The 24,053-nt window shown below is 49.9% G+C and overlaps 1 protein-coding gene across 1 annotated transcript in view; it reads left to right on the forward strand.

The window, feature by feature from the left end:
* Nucleotides 1-24,053, forward strand: part of CUNH4orf50 (chromosome unknown C4orf50 homolog) — a 45,880-nt gene that overhangs the window by 5,861 nt on the left and 15,966 nt on the right. Inside the window, exons 3-7 of the mRNA XM_031391065.1 lie at nucleotides 3,775-3,913; nucleotides 6,933-7,478; nucleotides 14,180-14,294; nucleotides 15,205-15,323; nucleotides 17,287-19,716. Of these exons, the coding sequence (XP_031246925.1) occupies nucleotides 3,775-3,913; nucleotides 6,933-7,478; nucleotides 14,180-14,294; nucleotides 15,205-15,323; nucleotides 17,287-19,716 (3,349 nt within the window). The remainder of the gene's footprint in view (nucleotides 1-3,774; nucleotides 3,914-6,932; nucleotides 7,479-14,179; nucleotides 14,295-15,204; nucleotides 15,324-17,286; nucleotides 19,717-24,053) is intronic.

Raw genomic sequence — 24,053 nt, forward strand, 5'->3', positions numbered from 1 at the left:
AAAAAAAAACGAAGAACAATTAAATAAAAAAGTGTTAACATGCCAAAGGTTTTTTAAAAAGTATTATTATGGAAATAATAAAGAGCTGGGCAAGGAGGCTGATACCCGGAATCCCAGCACTTAGGAGGCTGAGCTAGGAGGATTGCTGTGAGTCATGGGTCAGCCTGGGCTACAGAGTCAGCTCTTGTTTCAAAAACATGAAGTAAATTAACTAATTCAAAGAAATGGATAAAACATAAAAAGAACACAGCTGAATTGTTAGAAAAATGGATTGGAAAAAAAAAGTCCACTCCCATCTTACAAAAATATGCTTCGCAGTCATTTCTGACCTAAGGTAGCGAAGTCACACTGGGCACTTGTCACCCTCTTGCTCTGAGTCAGACCCCTCAGCAGGTGTTCAAGGTGAGTATTCTGCTTGTTTTCTGAAGGAGACGCCAAGGCCTGGGATGGTGTGTCACTGTGCCTATACATCCCCTAGGGCAGTAAGACTTGATTCCAGGTACCCAGGAGTCTAGCCTGTGGCCACTGTGGGCCCATATATTCACAGCGGAGCCTCTTAGATTCCTTAGGTTCACAGTACCTTCTGTGGCACCATGATGACAGGCCTCATGTGATTATTTTAGTCAGAAAAAGAAAACCCACCCCTTGTCCTTTTCATGGTCCTGAGCGTATGGGTTTCCTGTGCTGCTGTGACAAACAGCACAAACTTGGTACTTTTTCTTGGGAGTAGCGTGCTGGATTGGAGTCAGGACTTCACAGAGCCTGTGCTGGCCTCCAACTCTTCCTATAGCCGTGGATGGCCTTGAACTCTCGATCCTTTTGTCTTTTTTCTCCAGGGTGAATGCATCCATGATATACGGTGGCTTAAAAACAGCCTAAAGAGATGGCTCGGTCTGGGAGGTGCCTGTTGTAGAAACACTAGGACCTGAGCTTAGATCCTGCACACCCAAGTTAAAGCCAGGGGTGGTACGCACCTGCAACCACAGTGTTGCGACGTCAGATATGAGGGATCCCTGGAGCTCACTGGCCAGCTGAAACAACCAGTGAGTTTCTTGCTCAGTAGGAGGCTCTGTCTCAAAATAAATAAATAAATAAATAAATAAATAAATAAATAAATAAATAAATAAATAGTGGAGGGCAGTTGAGGAAGACACCCCGTGTCCACTTCTGGCCTCACACATGCATGCATCTGCACTTACATAATGTTTCTAAAGCAAGCCGACAGACAGACAGAAAACCAAACATCAGGAACCCAGACAGACAGAAAACCAAACAACAGGAACCCAGGCATGGTTGATTAACAGTTCTGGAGGCTGGAAATTAGGATTCAGGCTTAGCTCAAGTTGTTAGTAGGGTCACACTCAGACACCTTTGGGGCTCTGACTCCTAGCTGGTTGGTCCTTGCTCCTCAGCTGAGCACCCCTCCTTGACCCCCAACCCACCTCCAAGCTGCAGCAAGCAAGATGCCTTAGTGGTGTTGTGGCTTTCTTTTCCACAGTCAGCTCCACCTAGGCCCCCTTCTGACTAGCTGGAGACCAGATGGTGGTCAAGAGCCATCTCCTCTCACAGACTTGACTTCACCTGCTCTGCAGCCTTCTGTACACTTGAAGGGCAACACCCTTCCTGTAGGGACCAGGATCTGGGTGTGTCTGGGGCCACAGCTTGGCTACTGCACTGAGCTGATTGTGTCAGAAGCAGGCTATCTTCTGAGGTCAGGGTACAGGTTGCTCCCCCAAATAAAGAGAATGGCTTACTTTTCCCTTTTTAACTCTCAGTGTATCTCAAGAGCAGTGAGAAGGCACCAGTTCACCTCCTCACTGATTAGCTTAGGAGAACCTGTTCCGGAGGGATAGAGGGACCTCCCAGAGGAGAGGAAACCCTTGGTGAGTGTATTAGTCAGGGTTCTCTAGAGTCACAGAATTTATGGATAGTCTCTATATGGTGAAGGAATTTGTTGATGACTTACAGTCTATATGTAGTCCAACTCTCAACAATGGTCAACAGCAGCTGTGAATGGAAGTCCAAGGATCTAGCAGTTGCTCAGCCCCTCAAGGCAACCAGGTAAAGAAGAGAGAGAGCACCTTCCTTCTTCCAATGTCCTTATATAGGTCTCCAGCAAAAGGAGAGGCCCAGATTAAAGGTGTGTGCCACCATACCTTTAATCCCAGATGATCTTGAACTCATAGATCTTTCTATCTTAATCTTCTGGGATTCATAGCCACTATGCCTCAAGATCTCCATGCTAAGATCCAGATCAGAAACTTGTATCTCTCAGCATTCAGATTAAGGACCACAGGGGAGCCTTCCAATTCTGGATTGTAGTTAATGCCAGATATAGTCAAGTTGACCGCCAGGAATAGCCACTACAGTGATGTCTTAAATAGTAAGAACATTCTCTTCTATCATAACAAAACCCTGTGAGCAAAGTAGAGCTGCATGTATCTTACACATGAAAATCTGAGGGTCATCGAGGTATACTAACCCAGTTAGGCCTCCATGGCTGTAAAGACATAGCCTGCCCTTCCCAGTGGATCAAGGTCTGCAATGGAGGAGAATGCCGTTGATTGGTCTTGGGTAAAGGAGAAAGCACGCACAGAGTATAGAGGGATATCTATACTCTGCAGATAGAGGGATATCTGCAGCTAAGATTACCTAGCATGGAGACAAGGCTAACACTGAATAGGAGAAGCAAACTTCTCATCTTGTGGTTCTTCTGGTGGGGGCATCCTGCTTGTGTCACCTCTTTTATTTGCAGTCAGGGTTTGTCCCCTCCTGGCTAGGCACAGTCTCTAGAGTCTCATTGTGTGACACAGAACCCTGCATGGCTCAGCTGCTCCCTGTGTCGGTCCTACAGGCTGTACCCAGCATCTCATGTGGAAGTGCAAGCCGCACAGACATGGCCATGGTTTCTGTTTTGATCACAGAAACCCTTTGACTCTCAGTCATCTCCTTAGAAGATATTTGTAAGTTTGGAGCCAGAATGGGAGGCAACAGTGAGTAGGGTTAAAAGTCAGCCTGGAATCCACGATTCTGTGTGACCCTGGGAAATAATCGCCTCTCAGGTCCTTATTTTTCTCCTGGAGACTGCATTAGTCTTATGGTGGAAAAACAGTTCCTGGCTGGTTAGCCTCCACTCAGTGTCTTTTGGTCTTCATATAGGGTTGAGAAACACATACGATTGAATTCTGTGGCACGTGATGTTGGTGTGTGTGTGTATGCACACATATGTAGCATGAATATCCATGCAAAAACTCATCTACATCTGTGGAGAAACCCAGAAAGGACATGAGCGTGTCTTCCTCCATAACTCTTCACCTAATTGCCTGGAAGCTTACATTATGGCTAGACAGGCTGACCAGTAAGGTTCTAAGGTCTGCCTTGTCTCTGTCCCCAGTGCTGGAATTACAGGGATGGCTTTTATGTGGGTGCTGGGGATTTGAACTGAGGTCCTCATGCTCACTGAACAAATGTTCTTACCCACTAAGCTATCTTCCCAGCCCTTTGAGGGAAAACAGAGACTCTTGAATGAGATAGGTCTGGCTGGGTTGGTGGCTCACTCAGGGCATCCAAGCACGGGGGAAGTGGAAGGAAAAAGACCATGAGTTTGAGATCAGTCTGGGCTACAGAGCTGAAGCTGATGAAGTATGTGGGTGGTTTACAATGAAACCCTTAGACCAGTAGCTGAGCCAGACTGGTGGTGGTGGGTTTACACAGTTGCTTGGACACTCAGTCTTCACTTCCTACCCTGAGTATCTCCTGCTTCTGGTCTTGCAGGGTCCAGGAGCTGGAGCTGTCAGAAAGGAGGCTTCTCTTGAAGGTGGAACAGCTGAGTGCCTGTGTGGCCCAGGAAAGAAGTGCCACACTCCATGTCCAGGAGCAGCTGCAGGCACTGAAGGGGACACTAGTCAGCCAGGTTCGTATCCCTTCCACTTCCCAGTGCCTGGCCATGTGATCACCCTGGGCCTCAGTTCTCTAATTTCTCCCTGCCTGCCTCCCAGGCCTCTCGGGGAAGCAAGGGTGTTTGTTGGTACCTTTCTCATGCCTGGATCCTTGAGGTCAGGAGTTGGCCAGTGCAGGCTTCTGTCTTCAAATTGTTGCATGCAAGCAGGGACAGAGGAAAAATAAGAACCTGGTTTTGGGTGGAAGAGAGACTTAGGTATGTTGTAGGCATGGTGGGAAAAAGACACTTCTGGGAACTGGGGACAGAACTTCCCAGACCTTTCTGGGAAAGGTGTTTGAAGTGTGGGAATGAGTCAGCCCAACACACTGCTGTGGAGGGCCAGGAAAAGACAGGGAGGGAAGGGCTGGGTGGTACAGCGGGAACTCCAGAGGGGTCATTTCAGAAACGAGGAAGACAGCTAACGCTTTTGGGAGTAGGAAGGCGGAGCACAATTGGCAGCCCCACTAAGAAGAGGTGAGAGGTTCAGGGCCATGTTGTGGAGGCAAAGCCTAGTTCTCCAGCTGAATTGGCTGTGTGACATTGGACAAGCGTCACAACCTCCCAGGGTCTGCTTCTTCATAAGTAAAATGGGAACATGCTACCCACCTCTCAGGTGGTCATATGAGCTAAATGAGTAGATACCCGTAGAATGCTCAGAGAAGTGGTCATCTTAACAGTGTTCTCTGCACTGGCCATTCTTATCCATTGTAAGAAACCTTCCAGGGAGCAGGTGATGCAGGCCATATTGAGGAAGGAATGTATAGCAGATGGACCCACACCTCTGCAATAGGTACCCAATGATGCCTGGGCACCCAGCTTCCTGGCTTCAGGGATTACTCTTTAAAGCACAGCATAGGGGTTTTAAGATTACAGGGTGCAGCCCATTCATGGGATGTGAACTCAACATGAACAGGCAAGGCACACACTAAAGGGGGTGTTGTTTCTTCAGTCTTGTTCAGCTATGTGTGTGTGTGTGTGTGTGTGTATGTGTGTGTGTGTGTGTGAGAGAGAGAGAGAGAGAGAGAGAGAGAGAGAAAGAGAGAAAGAGAGACATATGTGTCCAGTGTGTCTTTGACAGTGGGCAGCCATGGGACAAAGCCATGGGACTTTCCAAGGGTGGAAAGTCCAGTTCAGCTCAACTCAGTCCTTGGGTACCCGGAGTCCTTGGGCCAGCCCGGAGTCACTCTTACCTTTCCCCTGACCACTGGAGGCAGACTCGGGTTAAATTGGACCCTTGGCTCACTTGCCCTTAGCCTCTCAACCCTAGGGGAGTCTTCATAGAAACATGGTTTAGGCTGTGCCTCTGCACTGGGACATGTGGTTCCTCTGAGGAGACACTGTAAGGGTGTTTAGAGCCTTGCTCTCTGTACAGCTGGGATTCCCAGGGAAGTCGGGGACAGTCCTGTGGTGGAGATGTTTGTTGTGTGGTGGCAGATTAACGGTAAGGGTGACTAGTGGGATAAGGGGTGTTGGGGAGCCCAGGGAGCTGTAGGCCATTTTCACATGCTTTCCGTTGTCTGTGAGGAATGGTCTTGATGGGGATGTGGGAGGGTCCAGCCCAATGTGGGCAGTGCCATTCCTGGGCAGATCCTGAACTGTCTAAGAGGCAAGTTGAGCATGGACCAGAGAGCAATATACTCCGACAGACCTGTCAGAAAGCCCATTTACAGATTCAGTGGTTTGCTCTGGGTCACATGTGGTCCAGCTGCAGCCCAGCCCCACAACCTTAACTTCTAGACTTTGTGTATTTTGGTAGAGATTTTGGAATGCGGGAGTCAGTATTGCAGGGGTGTTCGAACAGGCTTTTGGCATTTTTAAACAATGCGTCTGATCTGTCACAGGTGTCAGCTTTGCTCTGGTCATATTCCCAGGAAGCAAGGAGGCCTCATTTCCTCAGCGAGCTCTAGTCATCCTGAGAGGTGTCAAAGACCCATGCCCCCATGCCATGGATGCCCAGGCACCCAGAACCATACAGGCACTCAGTACAGAATCCACACCATCATAAAGTCAGGAGGACCCAGAAAACTCAACTCCAGTTTTTATTCCCTCCCCACACCCAGTCAATAAACCACCCCACAAAGCCAGCCTGACCTGGTCTTGCACGTCCTTTCTCTTTTGCCAAATGCTTCTTTCACCTGCAGGCTTTCTGGCAGCAGAGGGAAGCAGCTTGCTGGTAAGAGAAAGCTTACCACAGAGGAAATGTTTGGACTCCAGTCCAGCTACGGTGGTAGGGAGAAGACTGGGTGTCAGAATACGCAGAAGTGTTCCCTGCTCAGCAAGATGGCCAAAGGGACAGAGAAAAAAGCCCTTGAGGCAGACACAAGGCTCCCATGCTGTTCTCCAGAGCTGGCTGCAAGAATTGTAGCTGTCCCATTATATAGATAGCTTCCGAATGTGTGGTGGGGCTAAGGCCAGCTCTATTTCAGCGGGGGGTGGGGACGGGTATTCATCGCTGTGAACAGCTGCTGAGGCTTACTGGTCCCTGCTCAGCTCACATCACTGAACTGGGAAGCTCTGGAAAGTTCTGTGGTGTTAGGAAATCAGTGTGGACTGTTGAGACGGAACAATTCCAGAGACCCTCTGCAGGGTACTGGCCCTCCAACCCACTGAACACTCTTCCACAGACTTAGGGAACTCATGGAGATTTGGAGCTATGACAAGGATGAGGTGAAGATGACTTCTGGCTGTAGTGTCAGCATACCCAATAATAAGCTTAACTTTAAAATTTTGTTTATTTATTTGTACCACAAACATGTACCACAGTGGCGGTTAGAGTCCAACTTGTGTAGGTTTTCTCCTACCACATGCAGGTACCGGGGACTCAATTGGGTCTTCAAGCTTGGTGGCAAGTGAGCTGTCTTTGGTCGCAGTGTAATATTTTAATGAAAAATACCCCCCATGCACAAAATAAGGGAATGTTAGAAAGAGAGATCAAGGCGAGCAAGTCACGTGCCTGGGGCTCCCTGACGTCCTCCATCACCGCAACCCCTAGGTGCGGGAGGCAGAGAGCGCGGTCCGACGGCAGCGGAGGCTGCAGGAGAGGCTGCGGCGCAAGGACGAGGCGCTGGCACGGCAGGCGGCGGCCCTGAAGCGTTGCGGGCGGGTGCAGCGGCAGCAGCTGGGCCTGGTGCGGGAGCAGGAGCGCGTTCTGCGGGTGCAGGTGCAGCGGCTGGAGCGCGACGTGCGGCGCCTGGGACACGCTGCGGGCCTCCTGTTGGCTCAGCTGCAAGCCGCGGACTCGTCGCCCGGTACGGGGAGCTCCGGACCTCAGCTTCTGGCTGGTCCCCTGGGTGACCCCGAGGTCGTAGAGCTGAGCGAGCTGCGAGCCAGGGCGGAGCTCGCGGAGCGGGAGCGGGTGAAAGCGGAGCGCAGGCTGCGGGAGCACAGCGCCACCGAGCGGCAGCTGCGGGAGCAGCTTGAGGAACTGCGCTGCTGCGTGTATGGGCTGACGTTGTCAGAGATAGGTCTGCACAGCCAGGTGGAGGAGCTCGCCCACCAAAACCGGCGCCTGCAAGCCCAGCTGGGGCACGGTAGCCCGGTAAGTGGCCGGAACCCAGGACAGGAATGATCTCTTGTCCTCCTCTGACTTCTGTCCAGCCACTTAATTAAGGTCGTTTCCCTAGCATCGGGTCATCACTTATCTGAATCAGAGGCTGGTCCATCCTTCACCAACTCAGTCTCTGACCCCACCATCCATACACACGAGGTCGCCGTTGCCCTTCAACACATTTGCCTCACTACCCATATGGCCAGCCGTTTGATGTCTACTACTTATCCGTGCGCTTGCAGACCCCCATGTCCAATTGTACTGTACCCCACCGCCAACCTTGGCGTTCTTGCCCTCACCCGCTGTTTGAATGTGTTTGAATGTGCAGTGCCCCTCACCCTTCTGGCTCATGGACCAGACCTTCCCATCCCGCCCCACCCCCCTTGGTCGGAGCTGCTGATTCTATCTGGGGAGGCTATGGAACCCTTAGGTCTGACAGGTGTGTTCAATCTGAAGCCCTGGGGATGCAGTCTCTCTGGGATAGGTATGCATGTGGCCCAATACAAAGCCCAAGACATAAAACACTATGAGCTTAAAAAAAAAATCATGAACTTCTTGAGCATGAACTCGGTAGTGAGGACCTCAGAGTCATAATGCTGAAAAGGTTAGACGTGCCTGCTAGAAGGGGACCTGGGTGGAGAAGGTGGGTTGCTGGGGCGACGTGAGGTGCTGGTGCTGGAGCTCTCTAAGCCCTTCCAGCTGAGAGGAAGCACAACCCAAGCTCCTTCCCAAGCTGCTTCCAGCTCCATACCTTCCTTGCCGTCACTGTGGTCTCTGCACAAAGAGGCAAAAGATATCCTTCATCCTTTAAGTTGCTTTGACCAGGTATCTAATCCCACTGGGGAGTAATCAGTGCACTCCCACCCCAACACTAGTCTAGCCTTTCACACTCAGTTCAAGGTCAGGGCACCCCTAGACTCAGTGTCTGAGACTTGGTTTGTAGACGGTGCCTCGTGCCTGCTGAGTTCTTACAGGGGGAAGGGACACACATCTCTTTTGTGGGAGAGATGATACTACTCAGGAGGGGATCTGTTCCTACTTAGTCACCTGCTAACACTATTGCCTTGGTGATTAGATTTCAACACATGAATTTGGGGGGCAGAACAAACATTTGGGCGGAGGCAGCCATCTGTCCACTGTCACCTGTGTTTCCTTGTGCCCCCATTCACCTGTATCTTCCCCATCTGTCCACTCATCCAGCCGGTTGCCAGGCAGCCAGTTGCCCCTCATACCCTTCACGGTCCCTCTCGCTCTGTTCATCCATCTATTTGACACTGATTGCGTCCCGACAGTGTATAAGCCATGTGAGTGATGGGTCTCAACCCTGAGTATAGGTCCCCTCTGGTTCGACCCCTCCCCCAGACTCACTCCTCTTCCCCTGTCTTCCACATCCTTCTGGGCTATGATCTGCGCAGGCAGGTCCAGCATCCACAGCCTCCATTCCCAGCAGCACACAGGGAGTCCAAGGACTGCAAAGGTTTTGGGCCTTGTCTGTTCTCCTCATTCTATCTCTCTTTAAACTTGGGTATGTTTCTTAAGCCAGGCAGGGAAGGCTGGGCATTTATTTCCTCTTTACTTGACAGAAGAGTAAACATTTTCATTTAATGTCTTCCTGTCATGAGCCAGATGTGTTTAAAGCTTCCTTTCAAAGCTGTGGAGACAGGGACAGCTGCTCTCAGCATCCTTGTTCCACAGAGAGGAAGTGAAGGAAGGCTCAGAGCAGTAGTATCTTACCTGTTGCCACATAGCTGTTGAGAGAGAGACTTGGAAGTTGGTCCATATTACACATGATGTCAGGAAGGGTGGCTCTAGCTGTGCCTAGCCCTGTGTGCATTAGCACTGTGCCCATAAAGCCAGAGTGAACTCAGTTCCTTTAGAAAGAGAGAAGGTTTGGGAGGCAAGAGGATCAGGACTTCAAGCTACATAGCAAGTTCTAGGCCAACCTGGGCAGGTTCAGACTCTGCCTCCAGCAGAATCACAACACAATCAGACGGACAATACAAGCCAGTGGGGGGTTGCTTATATAAAAATTCAAATGTATCTTTTGATTGGAACGTGGAGTGCTCAAGTTCTCCAGATAACGGTGGCAGTGTGTCTCCTGCCTGGGTGAGCTTACCAATGGTGTAGGTGTTCTGTTGTGCATTTGCATCGCTTTGTTTCCCACCTGTCCCCCCTGTGTGCTGCTTGTTCATCCACCAAGAGGAAAACAGAGTGTGCACTCACCATCATCTCCTTGTAATTCTGAAAATAAATGATGCGTACATGGAACTTGTCATTTAGAATCTTTTCTGTGATTGCCGTAAATGCACTTTCGTTTAGGCAATTGGCCTGAGGCTTTATTCTCCCATCTTGCCATTACCTCGAGTGCTGGACTCACTGTTCCCTCAAAGCACTTCTCTGAGAAGAAGAGCAGGTTCCTAGATGCCTGGCAGGGTCTTGCTGTTGTTTGTCCATTTCCTGTTCTCCCCTTTAACCCTTCCTGCATCAAGGGTTGTTCCCACCAAGTTCATGGAGGAACTTCCCAGGGAGGGGAAGTGATTTGGCTACAGACACAAAGGTAGCATCAGGACCAGAAGGGAGTCATGCACCCCGTTTTGGTTCTTCGATCTGGATCAGGGGCCAGAGTCAGTAGCTCTTTGGGGCTTTGGGCTTGTCAGTGGCTGGGATCCTGTAGGATCTGTTCCCTTAGCTGGAAAGCCATCACTGGTCGAAAGCATCCATAACATCAGGCTTTCTCTTTAGAAGGCCCTGTGCTCCAAGGAGCTGGATCTCACATAGGGCTTCGACTGTCAAAGCTGAAAGATGTCTCTTGTAGGTTCCCTAAGTTGTCCACAAAAAGTGGTCTCCATGCTGTTTGCTGCAGATTTAAGGAAGAAAGAGAGAAAGAAAGAAAGAAAGAAAGAAAGAAAGAAAGAAAGAAGGAGAGAAAGAAAGAAAGAAAAACAGGCTGCCCTTAGGAGCTTGTGGGACATGTGACAGTGCTCAGTATTGGGGAGGAGCCTGTGATGAAGAGGGGAGAGGTACTCTTATAGGTACCTGTAGGGGATCACACTTAGGGGACAGTAATGATCCAGACAGGCCAGCATAGCCTTAATTGCTAAACTTTTGTGCCTCAGCATTGTTATCATGAGGATAGGACTGACATCCTTGGACTTCACAGAGCTGCCGTTTACCCGGCACTGCCGTCTTCACCGCAGCCAGCTGACAAGGTGGTAGAGTGATTAGTCCTTATTAGTTATTAGTTATTACAGAAGAGGGAACAGGGACATGGAGGGAGAGTCATGTGCCTTAGGAAATGAAGGAAGCCAGGTCTGAAGGGGCATACACCCCCACCCCCAAGATAGCTCTCTGCTTATTGCAGCTCATGGGCTCTGGGAGCTGTGCTGTCAGCTATAGGGAGGGCAGGCATTGTGAAAAGACATGTTGGTTGCTTCTCAGCCACAAAGTGCTTGCTCTCTTAGACGTTGTAAAGCAACCAGAGAAGTGCTGATGCCACTGTCCCTAGGCTAAGTCTAGAGGAGGGAACTCAATTTGCCCAAGCTCCGATGATAGCTGAGAACTTTCAGAATGGGTTGCTTAAAAGCTGAGTCCTCTGAGGCCACAGAGGGGAGTTTGGGAGAAGGAAGAAGCTGGCGAAAGGAGCAGAGGAAGATGGTGGGTAGCAGGATGCCACTTGCTTGGTGGTGTGCATTCGCATGCTTCTCTGGGAGTGTCCGCTGGGCTTCTGCAGTGTCTCAGGCACAATGCTGGACCCTGGGACTTGGAGGTGATCTGAGTGTGGACCAGATCTTCAAGAGCTTGGAGGAGACACAAACACAGGTGTAAGCAGCAGTGGGTTAGGCTTCTAAACAGCTGTTATCAGAAGACAGATAGATGGCTATGACCTGGCCTGCAGGGTCACTGAGAGAGGCTTATGTACAGATATGAAAAGTCAGGCTGTCAAGGCCACCATGCCCTCTGTCGTCTGATAGCTGAGGAGATGAAGTGATGGGCATGGCTGGATGCTGTCTGCATCTCCCTGTCCTCAGTGTGTATAGAGTGAGCCCTAGCATCAGCTGTGGGAACGTTTTCTTTGTTGGGAAATGACCTCTGCTTGTACCTCTGTAGGACTGCGTCAGCACAGGTTTCCTGTTCACTGTACAGAAAATGGGGGTATTAAGAAACAGAGGGGGCTTAAGAGAGAGAATTCAGTGGTGAAGAGCCCTTGCTGCTCTTGTAGGGGGCCAGGGTTTGGTTCTCATCACCTGGATGGAGTAGGTCACAACTGCTTGTAACCCCAGCTTCTGGAAATTCATTGCCCTCTGTCGTCGGATAGCTGAGGAGATGAAGTGATGGGCATGGCTCGATGCTGTCCGCATTTCCCTGTCCTCAGTGTGCATAGAGTGAGCCCTGGCATCAGCTTTGGGAATGTGTTCTTTGTTGGGAAATGACCTCTGCTTTCATGTTTGTAGGACTGCGTCAGCCAAGTTTCTTGTTCACTATACAGAGAGACAGAGGGGGCTTAAGAGAGAATTCAATGGTCAAGAGCCCTTGCTGCTCTTGTAGGGGGCCAGGGTTTGGTTCTCAGCACTTGGATGGAGTAGGTCACAACTGCTTGTAACCCCAGCTTCTGGAAATTCATTGCCCTCTTCTGAGGGCTCCTGGACACACATGATCCAGCATTTACTCATCAAATAATACACACATCAAACAAAATAAATAACCCTTTTTAAAAAACCAAGGGTAAGTGATAAAGCACATATGAACATGAGCGAAGTTCCCAGCAGTACACCACACACACACACCCCTCACACTCATACATGCACACACATGAACACACAAAGAAAACAGAAGGAATTAGTCAATACATGTAGCCGTTGAAGGGCCCACTGCTCTATGGGGTTTGTTTGTACCTTTGGAATCCTAAGCCTTTGGGGAGGGCTGTCAGTCAGTGAGTGTTAAATGCCATAAGAAAACCAACCTGACTACCTAGAGCAAGTCTAGCTAACTTAGCTCTCCCACGACCCATCAACCTTATTGGTGAACTACTAATCACTGTATCACCATTTTCTTGATCCGACTTTTCTGTTATCCTTATAGGAATTACTATTATTATTACAGCCATGGGGTCTGTGTGACCATGGACTCCATGAACAGATGTTTGCTATTCCCATTGTTGTGACCAAATACCTGACAAGAAGCAGTTTAAGGGAAGGAGGGCCTATTTTATCTCGTGATGTGGGGGTACAGTCCTAGCATAGTGGGACAGGTATGGTCGCAGGGTCATGGGGCCCCTGGTCACATAGTGTTTGCACTCAGGAAGCAAAGAGCGGACAGGAAATAGAGCCGACTTGTCAAGTGTGTGCCACCTCAAGGCCTGCCCCCCCCCCCCCCAGTGACCTACTTTCTCCAGTGAGGCTGTATTTTCTGAGGGTTCTACAACCTTCCAAAACAGTGCCATTGGCCAGGTTCAACAGTTCAAATACACAAGCCTGTTTCTGTGATTTCTAAGATTTTATGATGCAGACGGGGCTGGGGGCTTTGATTAATGAGTAAGAGGACACAGCACAAACTATTGTATAGAAAGAAATGAGGTCACAAGCACAGAGTGGCAGAAGGGGAGACATGGGGGAAGGGTGATGGGGACCTGGTTGGTGGAAAGGCTAAAGAAGGCTAAAGAAAGTCTCACAGGGGACTTTGCAGGGCACTAGGCCCTTATTTAGTACCATCCATCATGGGTTACAGGCTCTCAAGACTAAACTGTTGCAAAAACAATTCCAGATGAGGGGAGTCAGAAGCTGATTGTAGTGTGGCCTTGCTCAGGGCCACTCAGGTATCCTTTGGCTCAGTCACAGTCCTGCCCTTGACCTGGGGCCAAAAGTCACTGACTGGACACAGAGAGAGGTGTATGCCTGAGATGAAGGTGGACCTTTTAATCTTGCTGCACAGGAGAAGGGTGAGAAGGGGAGGCACCCTGGCCTGCTTTGCTTTCTAGTTTAAGTTGCTGACCAGATGTTCAGTGGAAGGGGGACAGAGCCAGGAGCCAACTACAAAGAGGCCTGTAAAACAGTTGGCTGGCGGTTAGAACCTTTTCCCAACGTAGCAGAAGATCTAGAGATCTAGAAGTAGAGAATGTGGCCAGTAGGGTGACAGCCCAGGAGGCTACGATGTCAGGGCCAAGAGCCCACAGGGCTCATGACAGCTGGAACTGTCCATAGGTCACCTCCGGGACCATGGTGGGTACTTTCCTCTCTCTGCACACAGCTGGTCTCATGCAGGCCTCGGGGTGGGGGGGATTGCCTGAGTGACTAGCTACTGTCACCTTTGGGACTTGCTCATGAGGGAAAGATGGGAGCATTTGAAATCCCTGAGCAGATACCAGCTTTCCAGTGGGGCAGAGAGACCATGTAGGAGCAAGGCTGGGACTTTGCCCTCCTGAACAGTTTTTTTGTCTGAATGGACAGACTACTTCAAGGACAGACTGCCATCCCATGTAACTTACTCAAAGAATCTCAAGAGTCAACAGGAACAGCATGGCCTGGTAAACCAATGGCCCCTGTTAGGCTCCATGGCCAACTTTGAGCCCATTGCTTTCTGACTCGAGTTTGCTTACTTTGGAGGCATCTGACCACGGCTATGAAGGGGGAGCATAGGCACAGGCTTGGATGGACACTTCAGATGAGTGCTTAAGGTTGTTGTTTGTCTCTCTCCAGGGTGCCTTGGGCTGTGCACAGAGTGATTCTCTGCCTCCACTCAGGGCAGAGGTGCTGGATCCCTGCAGCAGCCATGACTGTCACGGTGATGCACGTGGACTTCAGGGCCTGGCAGGTTTGTGGATGCTGTGATATATAGCGGAATGCCTGGCCTCTCTCTGATAGGCCAGCTCCCTTAGTCTTCATGTTATTACAATGTTGGGCAGGATGGTTTACTCCTCTCACAGACAAACCGAGGCTCAGAGAGGCTCAGGGTTATACAGCTGGTCAAGGCAGAATCCAGGGGCCATTACCTTAGAATAATTAGACAATTAAACGTATGTACTTAACTCTCTAAGGGTATCAGCCAGTTGCACGTTAGTAGTGGGACCTTGTCCTCACAGAGACATTCATGGTAAGTAGGGGCCATCCTAGCCCCCATACACCCTAGGTGACTCTTGGGTTGAGGACGAGACTTACGACTCAGTCTGAGGATTTCTGGAGCTTTAAGGCCCCTGGTCTCTAACTGTCAGACATGGTTTCCTACCTCCCTGCTATAGGAGATCCTGATTGCTCATCCTCATCCCTCCAAATGCAAGAGCAGTCCACAGACTCATGATACCCAGGGCTACTGGTTGCAGGAGGATGCAGCTGATGCTCCCCTTTAGTCATGTCTGGGGAGCAGAGCTGTTGGACGGACTGTAGCATGATGTGACTTGGTGAGACTGTTCCTGAAAGCTGTGAAGGGTTGGGTAGGGGTACGTCCTGCTGTCAAATGAGGACACCGAGGGTCCTAAAGGCTTCATGGGCATGGTCCAGCTATGGTCCATGGAAGTACCATGAGATCCAGTTCCTCTGCTCACAGTTGGGAGTCATTCACATCTTCTGGCCTCAGGTCCTCACCTGGCAGAGGAGTGGAGCTCACCAGAAGTCACTGTGGGCTAAAAAAGAGTCAAGAGAGACATCCATCAGATGACATGGTTCTTGATGGCCATTGTAATAGATCTTCCATGAGTGATTTTAACCTCAGGGTCTTGCTGTTCTAGGCCAGCTCTCAGAAGAACCCCCTAGCTGTGTTGGAGAGGGACCAGACCCCCACAAGATGGTGTCAGCAAGGACCATAGGCAAGCTTCAGAGAAACCTTCCAGGGTCTGAGCATAGACAGGTGAGGCCAGAGGGGATTTTGCATATGAGGATCAGTGGGGCCTGGATGCCCCACCATGTGCACAGTGGTGTGCCCCACCTGGGGAACTGCCAGATTTGGAAGAATATTCTGGAAATGATTAAGAGGAGAATTTGAGGGGATGGGATGCAGTGTGCTGAGACCTAGCCAAGAAGTAGGGTGGGGTGAAATGAAGCCCCACGTAAGTGTGCCTGGGCTAGGCTACCCCAAGACACCCATGTTGCCTTTGTGAACCCCCCTGACCACCCACAGAGCAGGCATTGCCTCCCTATCCAGAGATGATGAGACCCGGGGGATACTGGAACTCCCCAGAGCTTCCCAGCCCCAGAGGTGTATAGCTCCAGTCTCCTTCTTCTGTACTCTGTGCCACTCCAACCATCTGGTCTTGGAGCTGGATGTGAATTCTTCCTGAGACTGTGGCAAACCACTGATTCCAGCTTCTGACTCTTAATTAATTAATTCACATATACATGCATGCATGCATTCATACATACATTTATGCACTCATGTTTTCATTTATTCATTTCCTGAAACATTCCCTCTCATAGTTTGCCTTCATGTAGAGGAAGGCATTCCACAAAGCAAGAGAGAGAGCTGGCCTGTGTCCAGTAGCCATTCTTCTACCTGACCCTAAAGAGGCATGAGACGACAGGAAGGTGGGGCCCTGTGTGCCAACCACTCATCCTGTTTATAGACAGCTCAGAAACACTTCAGGGAAGTCACTTAGTCTCATTGCTTCAAAAGGTTGGGAGCTCTGTGCTCTCCTTGTTGAATGAACCCTTTACAACCTCAGGGGGGCTCCTAGACCTCCATCCTCAAGCCAACTCATTTCCTGGCTTCTAGAGACCCCCTCAGATGCTTCAGCCTCAGGCCCCATATTGCTGATGAAAAAGAATCTCCAAGGCCTGGACTAAGAAGCAGAGGCTTAAGCCACATCCCTAGAATCGTGGACCATGCTCTCTCTCTTCCTCCCTTCATGAATGTCCTTTGTCACCCTCCAATAGCATGTGCTCAGTTTCAGCACCATGTCTGTCTCTCTGCTAATTCTACTGTCTCTAATCTCATCACTGGGTTAGAACTGCAAGTCACTGCCGCCCTTGAGACCCAGTCCAGATCTTTTAATTTAGGGATGCCCAGTTTACAAATGTCCCTGAAGCCAAATGATCCCCACCCCCCAGATTAGAGGCAAGGTTTAAGCTTCTTCCTGCTGGTCAGAGTCCCTGCCAAGAACCTGCTCACCACCCCAAGTCAGGCACTCAGTCTCCTGCTTCACTCCGGGGTGCTGTGATCAGGCATCTCTCTTGCTTGGTAGATGTGTGGTATGAATGATTATAAAGACATTCAGAGCAGTCTAGGAAACCCCTTAGGTGAGCTTGGCACTGCTCCAAGCCTGGAACAAAACAAAGGCCAGCCCATACCCCTTGGGAGAATAGAGAATCTACATAACACTGTGTACTAGAACCTTCCACCTGGGATTGGTGTTTTCAATCTATGCCACCTCCCATGGCAGCTACAAACCACAGGGTGGCTCATAGCCCTGTAGAATCAAACCCCGTTAATAATTCTGTGGTACTCGTGGAGACCATGTTGGATAGGAAAGAGCCATAAAGAGTGTGGGCCACCCTACAGACATCTGTATATGATCTGTTATGGTGTAGTATGCAGAAGATAAGTAAGGATGACCAGGGGTTGCTACAAAGTGTTGGGGTCTTTGCCAGGAGGCAATGATATTTGGTTTGAGATAAAGGGGTGTTCCTTGGGAATATCTTGGAGAAGGAGAATCTTGGGCAGTGGGAAGAGCTCAGAAAGAGGCCCTGAAGTGGAAGCGTACACACAAGGACACATGCACAGCTATATGAGCAGGTCAGAGAGTACTGGGGGTCATTTTCATGTGGGTGGGACTCAGCAGGCCAGGCCTGTTTCACATTTCCTCTCCTCTCTCCAGCGGCAGGGTGCTCTTGTCCAGCCCAACCTAGATCCACAGGTTCTTCGGCTGCTGTGTAGCTGTCCCCCAGGGTCAGGCATGGACGAGCCTCTCTGTTCCTTGGACTTGGCAGGAGTATCACAGAATCTACAAACTATTGGAGCCCAAGGACCCCTACTGCTGTTACCCACGTCCATGGTCCAGCTCTGGGGACCTGCTGGAGACCCAGAGTTTTTACTGTCGCCTCTGCTCCAGGAGTGTCCCTTACAAGAACTTCAGACCCAAGAAGAGCTGGACAGCACACCCTCACTTGCCCCTGGAGCTTTGGCACACCCTGGCTGCCATTGTCATCTGACAAGGAGCCATGACACCTCCCTCAGCAGGGAGTCCCCACTCATTTCCAGTGGCCCATTTCTCACAAAAGGGACCGAGGAGCCAAGAGACACAGGGAAAGAGGGAAGTGGGCCTCCAGTCACAAGTGCAGAGAAGTGGGGGTTGATGGGAACCTTGGGTGGGCTAAAGTCAGAGCTTGATGACGTGTGCCTGTTGTTCCTGCAAGGCAGTGAGAAGCTGTCCTTGGACACTGAGGTCCACGCCCCAGAGAGCATGCAGGAAGGGGGCAGGGCTGCAGATACCCAAGCTGTGGCCTCCATTCCTGGGCTTCGGTCAGAATGTCTAATACTGCCTCTGCGTGGGACAGCCTCTAGGTCACAGGAGGGTCCTGATTCCCTGAGCAAGAGAGGGAATGTGGAAGGATGTGGCTGGGAAAGATTGATAAATCTGTCTCCAGAGAAGGAGGAAGAGGCCACCAGCTTCAGGGCTCATGGGACCCGAGAGCCAAGGACAAATGGTACCCAGCTCTCAGCAGGAAAGGGCAAAGAAGGCTGGAGGAGTGCCCAGGGCAAGCTGGACCACCAGCTGTGCTTTGGAGACACCGAGCTCCTGCAGAAGGAGAGATCTGGGGATGAAGAACAAGAGGAGATACAGATCCGCACGGCATTAGACCCAGCTTCTGTGGGCCCTGAGCATGAGTTCAGGACCCATGTGGGTCAGGAACAGTGCATACTAATAGATGATCAGGGTTTGTTACAGTTTTCCAGATTGGCTTCAGCAGGTGCCAACAGTGAAGGTCCTTGCTCCTCACGGGCTCTGATGACGGGACAGGACAGGTGTGCCCTCCAGACACAGGAGAAGGAGGTGGAAGCATGCTTCCAGCAGCTGAACAACCTGAAGCTTGTGTGTAGAGATCCCCAGCAGATGTCAGCATTGATGAGAGAGAGCCACAGTGCCACTCATAGGTGGCTGGACATTGAGGAGGGTATGTGCCTTCAGCAGGCATTGGCCAGCCAGGATCTGAATGCAAAACCCAACAGGAACGAGGAGGGAGTAGGGCTGGACAAGGATGTGGTCCTAAACAGTGGAGAAATTCTTCCAGGAGCAGCACTCAATGGGGATAAAGCCAACCGGGGTCCTGCAGAGCTGGGTGGAAGCCAGTTTCCCTCAACCTGGTGTACCCTAAATAAGGCAGGAAGCAGATCCTATCAGCTCCTTGCTAACATGAAGAAAGAGAGAAGTCAGGTTTTACTTGATAATGCCAGGCTTGAGAGAGAGCAAGAAGGATGTCACCATGAGGGATGCCCTTGTGAAAAGGAGCATGCAAGAGAAGCGGCCAAGGCACTAAGGCTGGAGCAGGCAAACCACATGCTGCAGGGGGAGCTGAGCCGCCTCCAGCACGAGCTGGACCAGTGCCTGCAGGCTGTGTCCGACCTGGAGGAATGCAATAGGAAGAGTTACCTCAAGATTTCCCAGCTGGAAGAGGAGAATGAGAAACTGAAGGGGGACCTGGGCCAGCTGCATAAGGCCGTGTCTGAAAGCGTCAGGAAAGCTGGGAGCAGGATGAAGCATGTCACCCTGGAAAACACGGAGCTCAGGGCTCTGATCTCAGAGCTTGGGGTCAGTTATAAGGGACTGATAAAAGACACAGTGCTAGGGATAGAAGACATGGTGTGGGCTCTGCAGGGAGAAAACAAGCACCTTGTAGGCAGGGTTCAAGGCTTGGAGAAGGAGATCCTGCAGATGAGCAGGGATCCGGGGGAAGAAAAGTGGTACTCCCAGGGAAACTCCAACATGGTGGGAGACAGGGGACACGTGGAAGACAAAGGGGTCCAGGTGACTGTGTTTTCAAGACAACTGAGCACAAGAGCCTGTGGGCCATCCTGGGCTGAGAAATCAGATGTGACTGGAGGACCTTCCTTAGATCTGGAAGATTCCAGACACAGGGCTGAAGCTGGTATGACCTCATCAGTCTGTGCAGTCACCACAGGGCCTCAGGAAGCACACATCAATGGGGCAGGAGGAGACAGAGCAAAATGGATGCAAAATGAACAGAAGACGCCACGGTGTTCTGTGCAACCAGGAGAGCCTCAGAGGTCCCGGAGCCTCAGCCCCCAGGTATTCTGCCTTCCTTCCTGTTTAGCTAGCTCAGTAGTGAGGTCCCCCCGCCCAAAGACATAGGTGTCCCTGCAGCAACTGTAAGAGGGCATTAAATCACCAGTCCCATTTCCTAGATGAGAAAACCAGACAAAAAGTGAAGGGGTTTGCCTGAGGTCACCCAGTTAGGGAGGGCTGCAGCTGAGATGAGCCCAAGATCTCCCTTTTGACCTGCAAGATAAGCCTGAATCTCCAAGTGGGTCTGGGGTTTGCACTTTGCGATCATCCGTTGGATTTTCCCATGTGAAAAGTTCAAACCACCCAAGCCAGCACTCTTCAGGGTGGGTCTTAAAAAGTTGTTGCAGTAAGAGCAGTGGGCCGTGGAAGGTAGCAGCAGAGTAGAGACCAGGTTTGTTCTATAGAGATGTGGGACTCTGGTGCAGACATGGAACCTCCTTCGGAGTCACTCTCTGCTCCCCCGATCTCCACAAATCAAATCTCAGTGCTTATAATTCCCAGGTTGAAATGCTCACACTGTTAATGACTGGGGACCACTGGTGCTAAGACTCTGTATCACTCAGGCATCCTGCCCCCCTCCCCCGATCTCTCCTTCCCTCCCTCCCTCTCCCCCACCCTCCCACTTTCTGTGCTTCCATCTGCTCCCTCCCCCTCACTCTCCATTGCTGGGTCCTGCTTCCTTCCCTTTCCTCAGCAATTCTAGTTGCTGTCTCAAAGAACAGCTTTTGGCTTTTTAACAGTTCCCTTTATCATCTGCATTCCATCTTGTTTGTGTATGCGTATGTGTATTTGTATTTATACATACATATATAATTCTTTCTTCCACAGTAGCTTATATTCCTGAAAAATGAAAAAAAATACTATTATTGTTTTAGTGACTACTCTAGAAACTCTAAGATGTATCTGTGATTTAAATCTGCCTTAGGCTAATGCCTTTGTACCATGTCCCAAATCATGCAAAAAAAAAAAAAAAAAAAAAAAAAAAAAAAAAAAAAAAAAAAAGAAAAAGAAAAAAAAAAAGGAAAAATCTTTTAGTATTTAACTCTGCCTATTCTCTATTATCCTATATATATTTGCGTGTAATAAGCCTTGTGAGCCATTGCTATTGCTGATTTGAGCAGTCATTAGCCGTTCTTGCACACACCTGCATGTGTTTGTTGTGTCTATTCCACAGGAATTTAGAGGAACGGTTTGCTGCTGATATTTCTCGTAGTTAGGACTAGGTGGCGACTGACTTTCCTGTGTTCTCACTAGCCTTGAAGATCCCTTCTGTTAGACTCAGCACTGTGGATCCACAGCTTCCCCTCACTCGGTTCTCAGAAGGCTGCCTTCCGCGGTCTTCTGCCTCCCACTGTCTCTCCTCAGACACTGGTTGTCATCACCATCCCCCAATCTCCAGAATAAATGTCCTAGCTATGTCTGACTGCTTTGAAGATTTCCTTTTTATCTTTGATTTTTGGCGGCTTGATGGATCTAGCTATGGTTCTATTTGTATTTTTAATATACATTTCCCAAGCTCTTTGAACTTACTTGTGTCTTTCTTCAGATTTGAAGAATCCTTGGTTATCATTTCCTTTAAGATTCTTTTGCATGTTCAGAGGTACATATGTGTGTATGCCTATAGTGTGTGTATGTATGTGTGTGTGCTTGTGCATGTGTGTAGTTGCATGTGTGTGTGTGTGCAGTGTATGTATATATGCAATGCATGTGCATGTATAGGTGTTTGGAGACCAGAGGTCAGCCTCTGGTGTCATTCTCTTGGAGCTATAACCTGAATTCTTTTCCAGACAGGGTTTCCCTGGGATCTGGCGCTTATCAGTTAGTCTAAAGTGACTAGCCATGGAGCCACAGATATCTGCCTGTCTCAACCTCTCTGGTGTTGGGATTACAAATGTTTGTCACCACCCTTAGCTTTGCCGTGGATGCTGGGGATGAGCTCCAGTCCTCAGCTCTGCAGCAGGCATCTGAACCTCACGACTATCTCTCCAGTCCAGTGGTTGTTCTTTTGTGAGGAATTTATTCTTATTTTCCTTCCACCTTCTGGAATTTCAGACTTTTTGGCTGACTCTTTTATCTTCTGAAAAAAAGTTTATCTTACGTTTGCAGGTCTGTGCGTCTATTTGGGGGTTTTCTATTGATTTTTCTTTTAATTTGCTAACTCTGTGTTCTGTTACGACCCACCTCTTGCAAAATTTGCCCAGTGAGCTCCTGATTCTATTCACGGTACTTTGTGGATCTAGAATATCCATTTTATTATCTACAAAGAAGCAATGCTGAAATAGTCCAACTTTTCATCCATTCATCCTTCAAATGTGGAAATAGGTAAGCCGCTGACATTTTGTATGGCCTCATCTTCACTCCAGGGTCTGGATCGTCCCTTTGCCTGCTTCCGTTTGTCTGATTTCTTGGAAGATTGTCACATTTCTCTGTTTTTTCATGTATCAGTCATTCAAAGATCTTTTGAGGCTTGGACCTTCGTGAAATGTGTGGTAGAGATCCCTGGTCGCCCCTTCTTCTGGGTGGTGCTGTGAGCATCTCGCGCTGGCCCCTATGGAGTGATTGCTGGTCATGGTATTCCCATGAGAGTCTCTTTTGGTCCTAGGGTGTGCTTTGCCTCTCACAGTGTGGCACTTGCTCCTAGGACTTCCACCCTTCTGTCATGTAGGCTGGGTTCCCAGAGTGTTCAGCAAGATGGCTTTGCCCTGGTTCAGCCAAGCACTGCCACATGCTCAGTGCTGTGTGACCCTGAGGTCTTGGTGGTTCACCTCCCAGCAGAAGACCCAGGAGGACATTTTTAGGGCAGAAGTTGGGTTTCTTCTCTGTGGCTCTCTCTCCCCTGTACCCTAAGTCTAGCTGAACTCCATCTCTCATCCTTTTCGCCCAGCCCTGTTCTCCGCAGTGGAACTAATTTCCTGAACCATGGTCTACAAAGTGTTTCAGAGAAGCCTAGGGATCTCCACATTGGCCTCGTGCCTTCCTTGTCCACATCACCCACCCCTCCCATCACCTCCCTGGATTTCATAGTTTCTCGGTAACAGCTATTCTGACCTAACCTGGCAAGAACTGGAAATCCTGAGTGGCATAGAGAGTAGAGAGTTTCAGGACATTGTGAGATGGCTGTTTGGGCTGAGATTCAGTGAAGAGTCAGACTTGTTTAAAAATAAAACTAAACTAGTGTGGCCACCACAGCAGCCAGGCTGTGGTATGAGATGGAAGATGGAAAGGCTGTTGAGAACAGGTCAGAGCTGGCTAGGTGGCCCTCCTCTGAGGTGGCCTCTGTGTGTGTGTGTGTGTGTGTGTGTGTGTGTGTGTGTGTGTGTGTGTGTGTTGGAGGGAGGCAGTTTGAGGACCAGAGAGGGTATTTGGGGCTCACAGCCAAGAGATGACAAACAGTTGGGAAGTGTGAGATTAATAACTAGAGATGAAATCAACAGGATTTAGGGATGATCAGGGACAGGGGGTGAAGAAAGGTCCCTTTTTCACAGAGTCACTCTTAGGTCTACAGCCCTCTCATAGCTCCCTGTCATACTGGACTCGAATCCCCAGTTCTCACAGAAAGAACACAGCCGAGGGTCTCCAGGTCTGCAGGAGCTGCTGTCTACACCTTGCCATTTGTGCCATAAACTGCAGCAACCTGAGACTGAGTTCTCTGCATCCTTTGTTGGCCTCTCTGTGCATTTCAGCTTTCACCTGGGAACTGCTACTGACCTTCGAGTCTCATGTTCAGGGCAGGCCTGCAGACTGGGCTCAGGGCCGAGGGGTGGAGGAGCTGATTGGGCACAGCTCTCCACAGCTCTGCAGTTATTGCTGTTCTCATGATGGGGACTTATATCACCAGAATAGATGAAGGCTACAGATTGGTACTGTCACAGCATGGACCATGGTGTCTGCCTCCACAGCACGGATGGGGCTCTGCTCAGAGCTTTCTAGTAGGCTTCCATAGCTTTTACACCTCCCTTTTGCAAATTGGTTTGAATAACTTGTGTCTGTCACTCTCTCAGTCAAGCAGAGTTCCTAAGGGATGTCCCTGCTGTTCCTAAGCCTAAGCACAGCATGCAGTCAGCTTTGTAGACTTGGGCACCAGTAGACTTCTCCACCAACTACTAGATCATGCTGTGAGCACTCTCTTCGGGTCAATGGGGGCAGACCTCTCGTCCAAGGTATCAGAGTCAGGACACAGCAGCGAGCCACCAAACTTCTCAAAAGGCCATGTTGTTTTGGAGTCTGGAGCTAAATTTTATGGAACCATCCGGAGCACCCATCTGTTCCTGACAGGCCCCAGCCTGTGAGTCTCAGGCCTACGCAGTGTGAATTTCTATTAATTAAGAAAAATATCACAT

This window comes from Mastomys coucha, unplaced genomic scaffold (assembly GCF_008632895.1).
Source record: "Mastomys coucha isolate ucsf_1 unplaced genomic scaffold, UCSF_Mcou_1 pScaffold22, whole genome shotgun sequence".
Taxonomy (NCBI): Eukaryota; Metazoa; Chordata; class Mammalia; order Rodentia; family Muridae; genus Mastomys; species Mastomys coucha.